The sequence below is a fragment of the Lithobates pipiens genome, unplaced genomic scaffold (assembly GCF_037356315.1).
Source record: "Lithobates pipiens isolate NorthernLeopardFrog02 unplaced genomic scaffold, aLitPip1_a1.2 Scaffold_13, whole genome shotgun sequence".
Lineage (NCBI taxonomy): Eukaryota > Metazoa > Chordata > Amphibia > Anura > Ranidae > Lithobates > Lithobates pipiens.
The window spans coordinates 322,409,442-322,429,535 of record NW_027507718.1 but is presented as its reverse complement, the minus strand read 5'-3'; the positions used below and the strand labels follow the sequence as shown (position 1 = coordinate 322,429,535).

At 44.2% G+C, this 20,094-nt stretch overlaps 1 protein-coding gene across 1 annotated transcript in view; it reads right to left on the bottom strand.

The window, feature by feature from the left end:
- NAA15 (N-alpha-acetyltransferase 15, NatA auxiliary subunit) overlaps positions 1-5,919 on the bottom strand; it is a 91,466-nt gene extending 85,547 nt beyond the window's left edge. The window contains exon 1 of the mRNA XM_077476922.1: positions 5,610-5,919. Within this exon, the coding sequence (XP_077333048.1) occupies positions 5,610-5,663 (54 nt within the window). The 5' untranslated portion in view covers positions 5,664-5,919. The remainder of the gene's footprint in view (positions 1-5,609) is intronic.
- Between the last annotated feature and the right edge of the window lie 14,175 nt (positions 5,920-20,094).

Below are 20,094 nucleotides of genomic sequence, written 5' to 3'. Positions count from 1 at the left end.
CCTTGGGTCCATCACATTTATGTCAGGAAAAAATGGGAAAGGAAGCAGACCACCTTGTGTTTAATAAGCTACTTGAAGCATTATAAGGGTATCAAAAAATCAATCTGAAAAGCATACAATAAGGATAGGCATGCACATATAGATTTCTCCAGCCAAGAAAAAAAAAATCTCCCCTGCCAGCACCCACAGCCATCATAACAACAGAACAGTAACTTGGAATCTTTTCCTGCAGCTATATTTGACAACAAAACAGATGAAAAAATAAAGGAAAAAAGCCTAAAAAAGAAACTTAGAGGCACCACAGTTTACCTACCGGTAGTTTAGCTCTTTGGCCTTACATACTGTATCCAAAGAGTGACAGGTTAAGCACAAGCTGTCAGTTATAGTAGCAGCCATCAGCTTTTACCCATTTTCCTCAGCTGGCTCCTGGCTGGAAAGTCAAAGTGATCCAGTGGATTGACAATTCCAGTTTCAGAGCTGTGTTCCCTGGATGATACAGCAAGAGAAGTATCTTTGCTCGTTTGGATGCTTTGAAGGGCAGGGGAGAAATTTGAGTCTCCTTAAGGCTCCATGCACACTGGAGCTCATAAACTGCATTTTATTGGAGTTTGGGTGTTTTTTTAAAAGCCCATAAACTCCACTCTATTTTTTCAATGCACTGTGGGATTTTTGGAGTGTCCTCTGTGTATTTTTATTAAAAACGCCCATAAACGCTAACGCTCATTAACAGCGTTTTGTACTAGCGTTTAAAGCAGGTTTTTCAACCAGCGTTTTCTGCCAGCAATCTGGAGTCCAGAAAACGCTTTTTTGAGCTTCAGTGTGCACGGAGCCTTAAGGCTCCGTGCACACTGAAGCTCAAAAACGCTGGTTGAAAAACCTGCTTTTAACAGCGTTTTGTACTAGCGTTTATGGACGTTTTTAATAAAAATACACAGAGGACACTCCAAAAATCCCACAGTGCATTCCAAACTCCCACAATGAATTAAAAAAAAAAAAAAAACGCCGAACACTAATTAACACATGTTTATGAGCGTTTATGCATGTTTATCGTTATTTGGCAGTGAAAAACTGCACTTTGAACGCAAATTTCTAGCGTTCAGAAAAAAAACCATAAACTCCACTGTTCATTAAAGCTAAAAAAAACGTCCATGTGTGCATGGACACATAGGCTAACAGAGTGGAGTTTATGGGCTTTTATAAAAAAAAAAAAAAAAAAAAAAAACACCCAAACTCCAATAAACTGCAGTTTAGTGTGCATGAAGCCTAAGAGTACCTGTCACCTGCCCAGTGGTATCATATAGGGGTCTGTTAACCCATTTTTATTGCAATAAAGTTAAATAAACTTAACTTATTTTAAAGCGTAACCCCACCCACCATGATGAGCACACACCCACAAATATGCAAGTAGATGCCCAGGGTGCTCACATTTACTGCACTGTAGAATGTCATGTATACAGTAATGAATATCCCAGAACTCGTTCAATACTTAGTAAAAATGGCATGTATATAATAATGTATCCCCCCCCCCCCCCCCCAGACCAGGTTAAAGTGCTTAATATTGAATAGGTCCCTCTTTTGCTGCCAAAGCAGCCCTGACCCATTGGGGCGTGGATGCCACTAGACCTCTGAAGGTGTGCTATGCTATCTGGCATGAAACTGTCCGTAGCAGATCCTTTCAAGTGATTGTATTTTTTTTTTTTTTTAAATAAGCAGGTTTATTCTTATGTGCTCTGTGCAATAGAATTGCATAGTGGCCCCAAACCTGCTTTTCTCGGGTCCCCTATCAGAGCTCCTGGCTCCTTCTCTCCGGTGAGTGCCACAGAAAGCCGCTTTCTATTGGGGCACTCGGGCGAGCTTGTTTGAGCCATGCTGTCTGCATCTATAAACAAAGACGGTGGGATTCTGCCCTTGCTACCAGCTTTGATTGACAGCATTGGGCTCCCACTGCCTCAGCAAAACCGGAGAGACCAGGAAGTGAGGGGAGAGAAGAGCCACACACAGGCACAGCGATGAATCGAATGAGGACTCTGATAAGTAAATGCAATGCATTTAGGTAAAAATGGGTTCAAGTAAACAAATTAATTAGGAAGGTCTGCGCTTAGGACGTGTGTAAAGGTTGTAGCCTCCCCAAAAAAAAAAAAAAACGTAAGACGGCTCTAGGATATAAAAAGAAAAGATGCGAAGGGACGAGTGGCGCTACCCATGTTAAAATAGTGCTCTACCAAATCACTCTATAGTGACTAAGTATTAAAAGACAGTGTTTTGTTAAAATTTATTTCACAATAACAGTTACCATAAAGGTGATAGTGTAATAATGATCACACCTCACCAAAATGGGTTCACACTACTGCCACATGTGGCTCACAGCATGGGTCTGGTGTGTCCCCGTTCACCATTTCAGGACCAATTTCAACTCAAATTTCTGGGCAGAATTCAGACCTGAAACAGACCAAAAGACGCACAGGACCCCTCCATAGAAGGCTGGCCTCACTCTCCTAGCATGCCGAGAAACCTGCATCCAATTCACATAGGTGTGAACCCAGCCTTCAGCCTTGTAAGTTGTGATGTGGGGCCACCACGGATCAAGCTCGTTTTACCAGCACATCCAACAGAGGCTTGAATGGATTCAGAGCTGGAAAATTTGTAGGCCAAGGCAACACTGCAAACTCGTGTTTGGCCCCTTTCACACTGATCTGTTGCACTATTCTCACAGAGTGGGTGCAGATCTGTATACCCACCATTTTTGCGCTTTGCCTTAGACTTCTATTATGTGCCACTAACCCACATGAAAACTGGGCTACACTGAGCTGCACCCATGTCAAACCATTTTTTTACAGAGTGGCAGACCACATTATCCTGCTCAAAGAGACCACTGCCATCAGAAATAACTGTATCCATGAAGGCGTGTACTTAGTCAGCAACAACATTAAGGTAGGTGATACATGTCAAGTAACATCCAAATGAATAGCGGGACCCAAGATTATCCAGCAAACCAATGCCCAAAGCATCACACTGCTTCCGCTGGCTTGTCTTCTTCCCATAGTGCCAGGTAAGTGACACACACAAGCCCGGCCAGTCACATGATATAAAAGAAACACGATTCATCAGACCAGGCCACCTTCTAACATTGCTCTGTGGGGCAGTTCTCATGTGCCCATTGTAGGCACTTTTGGCTGTGGACATGAGTCCAGTGGCCACCCTAACTGGTCCACAGCTACACAGCCCCATACACAACAAACCGTGATGCCCATTATCTCTGCTTTCAGCACATCAACTTCAAGAGCAACATGTTTACTTGTTGCCTATTATATGCCACCAACTATCAGATAACATTGTGAGGAGATGATCAATGTTATTCCCTTTACTTTCATGGTTTATAAAGTTACAGCTGATCGGTGTATACGTTAAATGTATATCCCAGACCCCCCCATACTCTGTTATATGATATATATAGTAATGTACATCTCAAATCCCCCTCTCTGTAGGGGTAGGCCATGTATACACTACTGTATATCAATCATAGCACCCCCTCCCTGTACTCTGTGATAGGGATATGCCAAATATACATTAATGTATATATCCCAGGCCCCCTCATTGTATTGATGTATAAAGTATTATTGAAAGGCCCCCTTCTATTCATAGTGACGTGCCAAGTATATATCCCAGCCCCCCTCCATATATTGATGTATAAAGTATTATTGGAATCCCCCGTGTATTGATGTATACAGTATTATTGGAAGAGCCTCCAGCCCCCCCTCCATGTACTTGGTATTATTGGAAGCCCCCCTCCATGTATTGATGTATACGGTATTATTGGAATTTCCCCCCTCCATGTATTGATGTATACAGTATTATTGGAATCCCCCCTCCATGTATTGATGTATACAGTATTATTGGAATTCCCCCCCCTCCCTCCATATATTGATGTATACAGTATTATTGGAATCCCCCCCCCTCCATATATTGATGTATACAGTATTATTGGAATCCCCCCCCCTCCATATATTGATGTATACAGTATTATTGGAATCCCCCCCCCTCCATATATTGATGTATACAGTATTATTGGAATCCCCCCCCTTCCATGTATTGATGTATACAGTATTATTGGAATTCCCCCCCCCTTCCATGTATTGATGTATACTGCATTATTGGAATTCCCCCCCCCTTCCATGTATTGATGTATACTGCATTATTGGAAGCCCCGTTCCATGTATTCTTCATTATTGGAATCCCCCCCTTCCATGTATTGATGTATACTGCATTATTGGAATCCCCCCCCTTCCATGTATTGATGTATACTGCATTATTGGAATCCCCCCCCTTCCATGTATTGATGTATACTGCATTATTGTCATCCCCCCCCCCCCCCTTCCATGTATTGATGTATACTGCATTTTTGGAATCCCCCCCCCTTCCATGTATTGATGTATACAGCATTATAGGAAGCCCCCTTCCACGTATTGATGTATACAGCATTATAGGAAGCCCCCTTCCACGTATTGATGTATACAGCATTATAGGAAGCCCCCTTCCACGTATTGATGTATACAGCATTATAGGAAGCCCCCTTCCACGTATTGATGTATACAGCATTATAGGAAGCCCCCTTCCACGTATTGATGTATACAGCATTATTGGAAGCCCCCTTCCACGTATTGATGTATACAGCATTATTGGAAGCCCCCTTCCACGTATTGATGTATACAGCATTATTGGAAGCCCCCTTCCACGTATTGATGTATACAGCATTATTGGAAGCCCCCTTCCACGTATTGATGTATACAGCATTATTGGAAGCCCCCTTCCACGTATTGATGTATACAGCATTATTGGAAGCCCCCTTCCACGTATTGATGTATACAGCATTATTGGAAGCCCCCTTCCACGTATACAGAATTATTGGAAGCCCCCTTACATGTATTGATGTATACAGCATTATTGGAAGCCCCCTTCCATGTATTGATGTATACAGCATTATTGGAAGCCCCCTTCCATGTATTGATGTATACAGCATTATTGGAAGCCCCCTTCCATGTATTGATGTATACAGCATTATTGGAAGCCCCCTTCCATGTATTGATGTATACAGCATTATTGGAAGCCCTCCATCCATGTATTGATGTATACAGCATTATTGGAAGCCCTCCATCGATGTATTGATGTACACAGCATTATTGGAAGCCCCCCATCCATGTATTGATGTATACACTATTATTGGAAGCCCCCCATCCATGTATTGATGTATACAGTATTATTGGAAGCCCCCCATCCATGTATTGATGTATACAGTATTATTGGAAGCCCCCCATCCATGTATTGATGTATACAGTATTATTGGAAGCCCCCCATCCATGTATTGATGTATACAGTATTACTGGAAGCCCCCCATCCATGTATTGATGTATACAGTATTATTGGAAGCCCCCCATCCATGTATTGATGTATACATTATTGGAATCCCCCCTCCATGTATTGATGTATACAGTATTATTGGAAGACCCCGTACATGTATTGATGTATACAGTATTATTGGAAGCCCCCATGTATTGATGTATACAGTAATAGAGTATTATTGGAAGGCCCCGTTGCTCCCCTCCCCCGCTCACCAGGATCCGTTTGAAGAGCGCGTTCTCCTTGGGCGGGAGGCTGACACTCGGCATGTCGCGGCCGTTGCTCGCCCCTCCAGTTGGACTCGCCGTTCTGCTCCTCCCGCTTCTCTCGCCCGGTTCCCCTCGTGCTGTGGCCCGATTCGCCTCCTCCCCAACGGTAGTCGGTGTGACTAGTCCCGTGTGCTAGCGATATGCCTCTCCTCCTCCCTGGCCTGTCAGGGCCCCGGCCGGGCGCTTCACGTGGTAACTGAACAGACCCGACAAGAGGCAGAGGCCAAAATGGCGGAAGGAGGAGGGACGGCTTCCCGGGTCACAAGGAGAGCAGCGCCTGCGCCATGACCCGGTGTCCGGCTCTTTCCGCTGACAGCAGTGTACGCCCACAGAGCACTCAGGGGCCCCAGTGCTGGGAGTGTGCGGAGTTTGAGGGGCCCAGGGCTGAGCACATGGTCCCCTCACCTCTCTGTGTACCATGAGGACTAGGGGTGTCTGTATACGGCGTGTCTGGTTTGTACTTTATTCACATGTCTGGTTACCCTTCTCATAGGATCTTCCTTCCCTTCATGTCAGACTGCCATTTCTGTGGGAGAAACCTCCATTTACCTCAGTGGAGAGTCTCTCTCGGTAGGCCCGAACATTGATCAATCTTGCTGGAAGAATCTTCTACAGCAGATAATGTGTTCTGACATTTGGCATTGAATGTAGTCCAAATACACAAGCAGCAACTATATCTGATTGAGTGCAGGAACTGTTCTGTAAACTAGTTTTTCTTTGGTCCTTCAATTTATCAGGTCCCTTGCACACGGGTATCATAATTTACTGATATTTTCTCATTTCTTTGTGACGCCCGTGGGCAAGGGCCAAAAACTGGACGTAAAGACCAGTGTAATGTTGAGTAAAGGTGTGCAAGCGTATAGACAAAGTAAAAATAATTCTTCCTTGCCAGTATTGTAAAGTAGAACTACATGTAGCGACCATAACCCGTTGCAGGGTGGCCTTGACTTAATGGGCTTACCAGTTACCTTCTCCTGGCCTGCTCCTCCACGTCTAGGGGTTGATACCCATCGAGTTGTACACTGACACAGATAAATTCCTTTCAAAAAGGTTTATTTTGCAGTAAAACTTTCACAAACACAGTCTCATAGGGAACAGAGGGTACAGGTGAAGAACTTAGGTACCTTGAACTGCAGGTTTAGCAAAGTCTCTATTTCCACCCAGAGAGTAGCCACTCGCAGCTGGGTACTTCAAGGCTGAACAGATCTCTAGCCAGAGATCATGGCAGTCAGCACGTTGACTCAAAACTTGAACAATCAACCGAGGGTGAACAGGAACCTTTTTTTCCACTGTACCTGGAACGTTTTCCGCTTCCTCAATGGTACTGGAAAAGTGTGAATTAGTCAATATCCTTCTCAACTCAGTAACCAGGCACTTCTCAGGATGCCACTTGCCGGCCCTCCTCCGAAGAGTCCTCCCCCGGCCACTTCTGCGAGCTGTGGTGTCCCTCCAAGCCGAGAGCACACCGGACACTTTGAATCCTCCCTCAGTTACTGCGCCTCGGACCAGCCGGTTCCGAGATTGGGGAACAGACGGATCCCTACCCCAGATCAGGCAGATCTATCAGGGTCCACAGACAGGAACATGTTGCAGGGTGTCGAACACCCCATGACTGGGACCCCTCACGGGGCTTCCCCGGTCCTGGAACCAGAACAGACCACACGGGTCTCTCGAACAACTCCGGAACCCCGAACATGTGACCCACACCTGTTTAAGTACCCCTTCCCAGACTCATCAGCAAGCCCCGACACTCCCACTGATTGGCTCCGAGAGGGCCCATACCCAAGAATTCAACCAGACTTGGTTCTGGCCTGTCATGTGCACCTCACCGTTCACATGACCAGGCAGAACTTTCAAACATAGCCTGGCCAGACTGGTGTTAAGGCCTACCTACACAATTTACCCTCAGAACCTTATTGTCCTGAGACAAAAACTAAATTTACAATGCGTGTGACATTTGATCCCAAATGTCATCCGCTACACACAGGCAAAACATTTTTTTCTCCATTTGAGATATAGCAATAAAGGGTTATGACCCTGTTGCGATTCTTTTTTTTTCCCACCATCCGTGTTCCAGTTTAGAGATTTTCCTCTAAAACAGGAAGTGAAAGGAAATCCCTGCAAATTAAGGGAATCTCTTGGGAACCCCCAGGTCACCAGAACTAGTGTCCCCATTAGAAGATTTCCTTTCTAATATTTTTCAGGGGACAACCCAAAATTGTGGATTTTCTTTTACTTTCAATGATAATGGTAAACAATTCTAATAGAGAGGGTGAAACAGGGCACAGACCGCACTAAAAACTGACAAGCATTCTAATCTCTCCACTGCCTACTTCCCACCCAGGCCAATTCTAATATTTCTCTTCTACATGTAAAAATCTGTAATGTTTTTCTAGAAAATTAATTAGAATCCCCAAAACATGATATATATATATATATATATATATATATATATATATATATATATATATATATATAAAACACACACCCGCGTGTCATTCCGACTTCAGGAGTGATTTCAGAGACTTGTGTGTGTTCCTGCACAGATGTCTATCGAAATCGCCCCCCAAAGTCGCCAAAAGTAGTGGAGGAGCTACACTTGGGAATCAGTGTGGCACCGCAAAGTCGGCGTCGCACTGATCGGATGGTGGCGTTGCTGGTAATAGGCAGCGATATGACAATCAAATCGCATGTGAAAACAGACTGATGTGAATGTGGCCTATAAACTGTACAACTCAATTGAAAAACAAACAGAAATCTTTGGGGGGGTTACAAAGTGAAAAACTAAAATAATGTGGTTGCATAAGTGTGCACACCCTCTTATAACTGGGGATGTAGCTGTGTTCAGAATTAAGCAATCAAATTCATGGTAAATAGGAGTCAGTACACACCTGCCATCATTTAAAATACCTCTGATTAACTCCAAATAAAGTTCAGCTGTTCTAGTAGGTCTTTCCTGACATTTTCTTAGTCACATCCTCTGCAGAGAGGTTCCAATGCATCAGTGGGATCTCATTGTTAAAGGTATCAATCAGGGGAAGGGTACAGAATAGTTTTCAAGGCATTAGCTATTCAATGGAACACTGTGAAGGCAGTCACCATCTAGTGAAGAAAATATGGTTCAACGGTAACTGGACGTCCCTTTAAAATTGATGAAAAGACGAGAAGAAAACTTGTCAGGGAGGCTGCCAAGAGGCCTACAGCAACATTAAGGAGCTGCAGAAATATCTGGCAAGTACTGGCTGTGTGGTACATGTGACAACAATCTCCCGTATTCTTCATATGTCTGGGCTATGGGGTAGAGTGACAAGACGGAAGCCTTTTCTTACAAAGAAAAACATCCAAGCCCAACTAAATTTTGCAAAAACACGTCTGAAGTCTCCCAAAAGCATGTGTGTCGTGGTCTGATGAAACCAAGTTTGAACTGTGTGGGCCATAATTCTAAAAAAATATGTTTGGTGCAAAAACAGCACTGCACATCACCAAAAGAACACCATACCCACAGTGAAGCATGGTGGTGGCAGCATCATTCTTTGAGACTGTTTTTCTTCAGCTGTAACAGGGGCCTTAGTCAAGGTAGAGGGAATTATGTACAGTTCCAAATACGAGTCAATATTGGCACAAAATTTCAGGCTTTTGCTAGAAAGCTGAACATGAAGAGGACCTTCAGCATGACAACATCCCAAAGCATACTTCCAAATCAACAAAGAAATGGCTTCACCAGAAAAATATTAAAGTTTTGGAATGGTCCAGACAGAGCCCAGACATGAATCAGATAAAAAATGTGTGGGGTGATCTGAAGAGGGCTGTGCATAGGAGATGCCCTCGCAATCTGACAGATTTGGAGTGTTTTTACAAAGAAGAGTGGATAAATATTGGCAAGTCAAGATGTGTCATGCTGATAGACTCATACCCAAAAAGACTGAGTGCTGTAATAAAATCAGAAGGTGCTTCAACAAAGTATCAGTTTAAGGGTGTGCACACTTATGCAACCATATTATTTTAGTTTTTTTATTTGTGCTTCCCCCCACCTAAAATATTTTAGTTTGTTGTTCAACTGCACTGTACCGTTTATAGGTCACATTAAAGGTGGAAAAGGTTCTGAAATTATTTATCTTTGTCTAATTTTTTTTTTACATCACAGAAACCAGACAAAGGTGTGTGTAGACTTTTTATATCCACTGTATCAAAAAAGAATACAATCTCCAATCTGCAAAATTCTTTACTTCTTCTTCTTAATTCTTTACCATTTCAAACATTCCTGCTCTTCATTAACCTGTTGCTGCCTGCACTATAGCCGAATGAAGGCTATAGCACAGGCTTACTTTGCCGGGAGGGCATCTATTGATGTCCTCCCATGATCACGTTCCAGGCCCAGGGGCGGTGTTGCTCTGTGATCAATAATCACAGCGGCCCTTTACCACGTGATCATTTCACCTCTAAGTGAAAATGGAATAAATGTTTGGAAATTCTGGTCTCCGGCCAGAAACTTCAAGAGAGAATGCAAGCAGGGGGACTAAGTGAAAGTGAAAATGTCCAAAGTGTCAATATTTTGTGTGGCCACCATTATTTTCCAGCACTGTCTTAACCCTCTTGGACATGGAGTTCACCAGAGCTTCACAGGTTGGAACTGGAGTCCTCTTACATTCTTCCATGATGACATCACGGAGCTGGTGGATGTTAGAGACCTTGCGCTCCTCCACCTTCCGTTTGTGGATGCTCCACAGATGTTGAATAGGGTTTAGGTCTGGCGACATTCTTGGCCACTCCATCACCTTTACCCTCAGCTTCTTTAGCAAGGCAGTGATCATCTTGGAGGTGTGTTTGGGGTCGTTATCATGTTGGAATACTGCCCTGCGGCCCAGTCTCCGAAGGGAGGGGATCATGCTCTGCTTCAGTATGTCATAGTACATGATGGCAATCATGGTTCCCTCAATAAACTGTAGCTCCCCAGTGCCGACAGCACTCTTGCAGCTCCAGACCATGACACTCCCACCACCATGCTTGACTGTAGGCAAGACACACTTGTCTTTGTACTCCTCACCTAATTGCAGCCACACACGCTTGACATCATCTGAACCAAATAAGTTTATCTTGGTCTCATCAAACCACAGGACGTGGTTCTAGTAAGCCATGTCCTTAGTCTGCTTGTCTTCAGCAAACTGTTTGCAGGCTTTCTTGTGCATCATCTTTAGAAGAGGCTTCCTTCTGGGATGAAAGCCATGCAGACCAATTTGATGCAATGTGCGGTGTATGGTTTGAGCACTGACAGGCTGACCCCCACCCCTTCAACCTCTTCAATAATGCTGGCAGCACACACACATCTATTTCCCAAAGGCAACCTCTGGATATGATGCTGAGCATGTGTACTCAACTTCTTTTGTCAACAATGGCGAGGCCTGTTCTGAGTGAAACCTGTTCTGTTTAACCGCTGTATGGTCTTGGGCACTGTGCTGCAGCTCAGTTTCAGGGTCTTTGCAAGATTTTTATAGCCTAGGCCAGTGATGGCAAACCTTGGCACCCCAGATGTTTTGGAACTGCATTTCCCATGATACTCAGCTACACCGCAGAGTGCATGAGCATCATAGGAAATGTAGATCCAAAACATCAGGGGTGCCAAGGTTCGCCATCACTGGCCTAGGCCATCTTTTTGTAGAGCAACAATTCTTTTTTTCAGATCCTCAGAGTTCTTTGCCATGAGGTGCCATGTTGAACTTCCAGTAACCAGTTTATGAGAGTGAGAGCGATAACACCAAATTCAACACACCTGCTCCCCATTCACACCTGTGACCTTGTAAGGCTACAGAGCCAAATGACACCGGTGAGGGAAAAGGGCAAATTGGGCCTAATTTGGACATTTTCACTTAGGAGTGTACTAATGTTTGTTGCCAACACTTTATATATTAATGGCTTTGTGTTTCGTTATTTTGATGAGACAGCAAATTTACACTGTTGTACAAGCTGTACACTCACTATTTTACATTTTAGCAAAGTGTCATTTCTTCAGTGTTGTCACATGAAAAGATATAATAAAAAATTTACAAAAATGTGATGGGTCTACTCACTTACGTGAGATATTGTACACCAATGGGATGGAACTTCCATACCTATTACTCCTGGCCAGAATGGGAGATGATCCCTCCTTCCCTTGAATAGCTCAATGTAGTTACAGTGGTGTGAAAAAGTGTTTGCCCCCTTCCTCATTTCCTGTTCCTTTGCATGTTTGTCACACTTAAGTGTTTCGGAACATCAAACCAATTTAAACAATAGTCAAGGACAACACACGTAAACACAAAATGCAATTTGTAAATGAAGGTGTTTATTATTAAAGGTGAAAAAAAATCCAAACCATCATGGCCCTGTGTGAAAAAGTGATTGCCCCCCTTGTTAAAACGTACTATAACTGTGGTTGTCCACACCTGAGTTCAATTTCTCTAGCCACACCCAGGCCTGATTATTGCCACACCTGTTCACAATCAAGGCATCACTTAAATAGGAGCTGCTTGACACAGTAAGGTCCACCAGAAGATCCTTAAAAGCTACACATCATGCCGAGACCCAAAGAAATTCAGGAACAATTGAGAAAGAAAGTAATTGAGATCTATCAGTCTGGAAAGGGTTATAAAGCCATTTCCAAAGCTTTGGGAATCCAGCGAACCACAGTGAGAGCCATTATCCACAAATGGCGAAGACATGGAACAGTGGTGAACCTTCCCAGGAGTGGCCGGCCGCCCAAAATTACCCGAAGAGCGCAGCGACGATTCATCCAAGAGGTCACAAAAGACCCCACAACAATGTCCAAGGAACTGCAGGCCTCACTTGCCTCAGTTAAGGTCAGCGTTCATGCCTCCACCATCAGGAAAAGACTGGGCAAAAATGGCCTGCATGGCAGAGTTCCAAGGAGAAAACCACTGCTGAGCAAAAAGAACACCAAAGCTCGTCTCAATTTCTCCACAACACATCTTGATGATCCCCAAGACTTTTGGGACAACATTCTGTGGACCGATGAGACAAAAGTGGAACTCTTTGGAAGGTGTGTGTCCAAGTATATCTGGCGTAGAAGGAACACTGCATTTCATAAAAAGAACATTATACCAACAGTAAAATATGGTGGTTGTAGTGTGATGGTCTGGGGCTGTTTTGCTGCTTCAGGACCTGGAAGACTTGCCGTGATAAAGGGAACTATGAATTCTGCTGTCTACCAAGAGATCCTGAAGGAGAATGTCCGACCATCTGTTCGTGTACTCAAGCTGAAACAAACTTGGGTTCTGCAGCAGGACAATGATCCTAAACACACCAGCAAGTCCACCACCGAATGGCTGAAGAAAAACAAAATGAAGACTTTGGAGTGGCCTAGCCAAAGTCCTGACCTGAATCCTATTGAGATGTTGTGGTATGACCTTAAAAAGGCCGTTCATGCTCGAAAACCCTCTAATGTAACTGAATTAGGACAATTCTGCAAAGATGAGTGGGCCAAAATTCCTCCAGGACGCTGTAAAAGCCTCATTGCACGTTATCGCAAATGCTTGGTTGCAGTTGTTGCTGCTAAGGGTGGCCCAACCAGTTATTAGGTTTAGGGGGCAATCACTTTTTCACACAGGGCCATGATGGTTTGGATTTTTTTTCACCTTTAATAATAAACACCTTCATTTACAAATTGCATTTTGTGTTTACTTGTGTTGTCCTTGACTATTGTTTAAATTGGTTTGATGTTCCGAAACACTTAAGTGTGACAAACATGCAAAGGAACAGGAAATGAGGAAGGGGGCAAACACTTTTTCACACCACTGTATAACTGTTCAGGACTGGCAGCTGGAATGTATGGACTCAGTAAGGCATATGCCCAATGAGTCGCCAAGGCTTGTAGTGAATATACACCAATGGGATGGACCTTCCATGCCTCTTACTCCTGGCCACAAGGGGTGATGATCCCTCCATCCCTTAAATGGCTCAATGTAGTGATAACCGGTCAGGACTGGCAGCCCCAAACAAAGGGTGGATCAAGTCTTCCTTATGCACTCATACGGTATAGCCAAAAAGGAAACAAATTCTCTACAAAGTGGAAAACCGTTGTTGTAAAAAAGGATTTATTTAAAAAGCAGGAACACATTTGGATGAATAAAAAGCACTTCTAGGAATATTCAATAGCAGTAAGTTAATGCAATGGCATCAGCAAGGCTCGTATTTTGTCTAAAGAGACATCACCCCAGATTGAGTGATTATCAATGGCCTGATTATTAGTGCAGTCCCATTAGTGTCACTTATCTGTGCCCACCAGTGCTACCTCATCAGTGCCCAATAGTGCAGCCTCATCAGCGCACATCAGTGAAGGAGAAAAATTACCTGTTTGAAAAATTTGATAAGAATTTTTTTTCTTAATTTTTTTGTCTTTTTTGTTTGTTTACCAAAACATGAAAAGCAGTGGTGAACAAATACCACCAACAGAAAGAAAGCTCTATGTGTATAAAAACCCCTGTAAGCCCTTGTACACATGATCAGACATTCTGATGGAAAATGTCCGATCAGACCATGTTGTCGGATAATCTGACCATGTGTGGGCTTCATCTGACTTTTTCCGTCGGAATGTCCGACCAACAAAGTTTGAGAGCTGGATATAAAAATTTTCCGACAATATGATCCGATCGGACTTTGTCCAATCGTTTGTAGAGAATGAAGATCGGACAAAGTGCCACATATGCTCAGATCAAATTTCTAGACCCAAGCTATTGGCTACTAGCCTGAACGTAGTCCCGTCGTAACTAAATAACGTCATCATGTTATGAACGATCGGATTTTCCAACAACTTTGTCCGACCGTGTGTATGCAACACCAGTTTCGGACAAAATCCGACGGATTTTGTTGTTGGAATGTCTGACCGTGTGTACAAGGGCTTAGACTTACCTGTAATGGTATTTCCATGAATCTTCCAGGACAGCTACTTGAGAAATGATTGGCTCTGCCTTCTACAGGAATCACAAATCAGACACTATTTAAAGGCCCCTCCCATTCCTCTGACCCTCAGTTGTTTGAAAGTCAAGTAAACCTCCACCAATGTGTACCAGGCAGAGGAATAACAGAATCTCACTAAAACACCACCACCAGGTTAAATAAGGAGACCGGTGAATAAAGAATAGGGTGGGAATATAGACGCTGTCCTGAGACATGGAAATACTGTTACCGATGGGTCTAACAGGGTTTTCCGCCTTCATCTTCCAGGACAGCTACTTGAGAGGATAAGCAAGGTTCTATACCTTAGGGAGACGACAGCCTAAAGTACTTTCCTTCCAAAGGAGAGTTCCTGGCTGGAGAGCATTTAGACTCTATAATGCTTGATGAATGCATGAGAGGAGGACTAGACAGCAGCTTTGGATATTTCTTCCCATGATGCTCCCACTCTTTCTGCCCATGATGCGGCCAAATATCTAGTAGAATGAGCTCTAACATTGTTAGGAGGGGTCTGACCTGATGACCTGTAAGCTTCACAAATAGCTTCCCTAATCCATCTGGAAATGGAACCCCTGAAGGATTTGGTCCCCTTTTTGGGGCCACTAAATGAAACTAGGAGCTGAGTGGACCTCCTAAACTCAGTAGACACTTTCAAATAATATAGAAGGCACCTTTTCACGAAAAACTAAATCTTTCCTCCTCCGAAATTCTGGGGGAGGTACAAAAACTAGAAAGAACTACTTCCTGGGATCTGTGAAAACTGGAAGAGACTTTGAGTAAGTACAAAGGATTCTGTCTAATCACTACCCTGTCATCTAAAATTCTTAAGAAAGGGTCTTTACAAGAGAGGGACTCCAAATCAGAAATCCTTCTTCCCGAAGTGATGGCTAAAAGAAAGGTAATCTTGAAAGTAATCTGTCTTAAAGAGGCCTCATTTAATGGTTCAACAGGAGCTCTGGTAAGGAACAACTCCTGCTTTCTTTTGCCAGGAAACAAATGTCTTCCAAACCCTAACATAAATCTTTCTTGTGACTCATACAGCTGTCTAAAATAGTATCAATAACTTTAACTGAAGACCCTCTTAGTTGCAGGATGCGCCACTCAAATGGTAAGTCTGAGAGTTTGGATGGAGTACTGGCCCTTGATAGAGAAGGCCCTTCGCTCCAGCAGGGGCCAGGGGGGATCTGTTGAAAGTGCTCTCAGTGCGGAGAACCAACTCCTCCTGGGCCACCAAGGGGCAATCAGGATGACCTTTGCTTGTTCCTGAACAATCTTTTAAACTACCATAAGCAACAATGGGAAGGTGTAGGCATAAGTGAAATTCCACGGGAAAGGGTGCACCTCTTTCCCTAAAGACTACGTTTCTCTTTCCAGGGAGAAGGAAGCTTCCTGTTGAAACTTGATGCAAAAAGATCCACTTTGGGAACACCCCACTTTAACATGATCTCCTGGAAAGTTTCTTGGTTCAGTTCCCAATTGCTGCAGCTCAGGGCCGGTGCAAGGCAATTTGGCACCCTAGGCAAGACTAGCTGTGTGCCCCCCCCCCCCCCCCCAAAAAAAAGAAAAGAGGGCTGCATCCTTGGTGTCACTGAAAGAAAATAGTCCCTTCATTGGTGATTTCACTGGAAAGATGAATGTCCTTCTGTCCATGTTTTTGGATGATGGACTTTATAGGCATAACACTTAGAGCCGGTTCACACAGGGGCAACCCGGGATCCGACTTCAGGTCGCCCCAAATTGCGCGATTGAGATAATCAATGGTAGTGAATGGACCTGTTTTAATGTACACTACAGCAGTCGCTCTGACTTCAAAAAAGGTTCCTGTATGACTTCAAACCGACTTCTAGGCAAATTGTACCCACTGATTTCAATGGAAGTCGGCTCCAAGTCAGATCTCCATCTATATTGAAGCGACAATGTCGCCTCTCTAATATAAAAAATCGGCATGGGTCCCCCCTCCAAGGGCAAAGCAGGCCCTTAGGTCTGGTATGGATTTTAAGGGGACCCCCTATGTCGAAAAAGCGGCGTGGGGTCCCCTCAAAAGCCATACCAGACCCTTATCTGAGCACACAGCCAGGCCGGTCAGGAAAGGGGGTGCGGACGAAGGAGCGCCCCCCCTGAACGGTACCAGAATGCATGCCCTCACTCAACATGGGGGGGTGCTTGGGGAAGGAGGGACCCCACCCCAAAGCACCTTGTCCCTATGTTTATGAGGACAAGTGCCTCTTCCCGATAACCCTGACCATTGGTTTTCGGGGTCTGCAGGGGGCTTATCGAAATCCAGGAGCCCCCTTTAATAAGAGGGCCCCCAGATCCTGGCCTCCCATCCTATGTGAATGAGTATGGGGTACATCGTACCCCTACCCATTCACCTGGGGAAAAAAGTGTCAATAAAAAAACACTACAGGTTTTTAAAGTAATTTATTAGTCAGCTCCGGGGGTCTTCTTCCAACTTCGGTGGTCTCTTCTGACTCCGCCGCTCTCTCCGGCCTCTTCTCCGACTCTCCGGTTCTTCTGCTGGCCTCCTCCGCCCCCCCGCCCGCAGACCCCGACAACCAACGGCCAGGGTTGTCGGGAAGAGACCCTTGTCCTCATCAACATGGGGACAAGGTGCTTTGGTGTGGGGGGGCTGCAGGGTGCCCCCTTCACCAAAGGCACCCACCTCCCCATGTTGAGGGCATGCGGCCTGGTACGGTTCGGGGGGGGGGGGGGGGCGCTTGTTCGTCCCCACCCCCTTTACTGACCGGCCAGGCTGTGTGCTCGGATAAGGGTCTGGTATAGATTTTGGGGGGACCTCCATGCCGTTTTTATGGCGTAGGGGGTTCCCCTTAAAATTCATACCAGACCTAAGGGCCTGGTATGCTCTTGGAGGGGAACCCATGCCGGTTTTTATTTAAAATTTGCCGTGGAGTTCCCCCATGAGAGCTGATTATTCTGTAATTGGCCACGGCCAACGTCGCCTGGCCTGCGGGTGACTTTAAGTCATGTTGCTAGTCGCCCCAAGTTGTGCTGTTATTAATACTCAAGTCGCGTCCAAGTTGCCTCCAAAAGTCGCACTGGAAGTCGTGTTGCCCCTGTGTGAACCGGCTCTTAATACATCATTTTATAAAAAAAGTATATAAATGTATTTATTTACAGAAACATATGAAACACTTTTAAAAACATTGACTATCCACAATTGTGCCTTGAAGCATACAACACACCACCTATGTATTATTATTATTATTATTATACAGGTTTTATATAGCGCCAACAGTTTGCGCAGCGCTTTATAACATGAGGGCAGACATTACAGTTACATTACAATTTGGTACAAGAGGAATAAGAGGTTACAATCTAAAAAAATCATAGAAAATTGGAATACTTAGTAATGAGAAACCCAAAAGGTCACGCTCCAAGAATTTGATGTAGTAACATCATTTTAGAAGAGGCGGTGTGTCGTGATTCAGGTCAGCTCTACATGTTACGCGTATTCAAAAACACTTCTTCAGGAGCTTAGGGCATATTATTATTGTAGTCAATAAAGTAGACAGGACCAAAGTGCACAGTGCAGCCAAAGGTGCAGGGATAGCTCATCAGATGAATTCCCAGCTAGTCTTTGAAATAAAGATCACACAGTAAACTTATGGTGATTGGGAGTTACAGGCTAGTCTCCACTTTGAGGTAATTGGTAACAGGGAGAAGCCTGCAGGACCTCAAGTTCTCCACTGGCATCTCCCCCAGGCTCTGGGGATCATTATTCCAGAGACCTGTTCTGCCATCATCCAGGTCCTGCAGAAGGACTATGTTAGGGTAAGTTTTCGCCTTTAACATTACATTCTAATAATAATACTTTAATATTTGCTGATGTATTGTATTTCTTTCATCATTCTATAATTAACATAATTGCAATAAGCTATGAATTTCCTCTTTGTCCTCATGCATGTTGGATTTTTTAATGCTCCTTTTTTGACCTTCATGCATATTTGCCTTCACTAACCTCCCCAGCATGCTCTCCTGGGCCCATATACTCCTAGTCTAGTAAATTAACAATGTATTTTGTCAGCTCCATTGTAGTGCTTTACCCTAAAGACCCCCTAAAATGTGTACAAATGTTATTGCTGTCCTTGAATTCAGGCAGAGTGCCAGAGGCTTTTTTGGGGGGGGGCCAAAATCATTTGGAACCCTCCCTCCCCCCAACCGCTAAGTCAGCTGATACCAATCCTCTATCTGCTGACTTTGCCAAACCCATACACACTATACCTACTTCTTTTGTGGTCAGATTTATGGATGAATTCACCAAAGCATGTAGTGCAAGGGCCTGCCTCAATACTTTCAAATGGTACTGTTTACATTTTTGATAGGTAATTGCAGAATCTAAAAATGTGCTTCCATTTGTTTTTTATGCCACTTCTTACCTGTCCAGTGGTCTGCCAATAGTGTAATTAAGGAGGGGCTGGCCAAAATAACACACATTACTTTGTTACTCCATTACTTATTGGAGAGGGTTACCTGTCCAAAACATACCTCCCCCCTAAAATATTTCCAAGGGGCCATCAGAGGGGGTGAGGAATCTGATAAGTGGATCTTATATTTTAGCCTTTAAATACTCTTTACAAGAAATGTTATACTGATGTTGGGCAACAATTTTTGTGTATAATCTGCTTGCAATGTTTCTATGCAAAATTACAAATTTTATTTTTCTTGTTTGACTCCACAGTTTCCTTCAACACCACAGCGGTGGGATTTTCCTAACTGTGGAGGGGCAATTGATGGGAAGCACGTCCACAGCATCCCACCACTCCATTCGGGGTCATACTATTTTAACTATAAGGGGATTCATAGTATCGTGTGGATGGCAGTGATTTCGGCGACATATGAGTTTCTGTATGTGGGCGTGGGGAGGAATGGCTGGATGACAAATGGAGGAGTATTTGCCTGGACCGAGTTCTACTGACGTCTCGTGAGTGCTGGCTTGGGATTGCCACCCCCGGAGGAGAATGTCGAAGGACTGCCATTGGTCTTTGTCGCAGATGAGGCTTTCGGTCTGGGTAACCATGTCATGAGGCCATTCACCCAGAGGACCCTCACCCCGGAGAAGAGGGTTTTTAATTATTGGCTGGCCAGAGCCAGAAGAGTTGTTGAGAACATGTTTGAGATCCTGGCCAGACGGTTCCACCTGTTTGGAGGATCAATGGATGTGTTTTGGGGTTGCAACCCCTTCCTCTCACCTACTTGAGTTTTGAGGAAGGGGTTGCAGGCACAAAACGCAAACAATGATATCCCCTGATGGCAGATAGCACATGTTGACATACTGTGTGTATCTTCAAAATTAGGCTTTAGAAAATGTTTACAAAATGTCAAAAATAGTGAAAAAAATGGTGCCAGTTTTTTTGGGAACTTAGATTCTTCCGAGGACATCAACCATGTTCTTAAGTTTCTGTTCAATCTCCAGAGTTTTTTGTTTTATAAAGTCTAAATCCTGACTACACCACATGATGTCCTG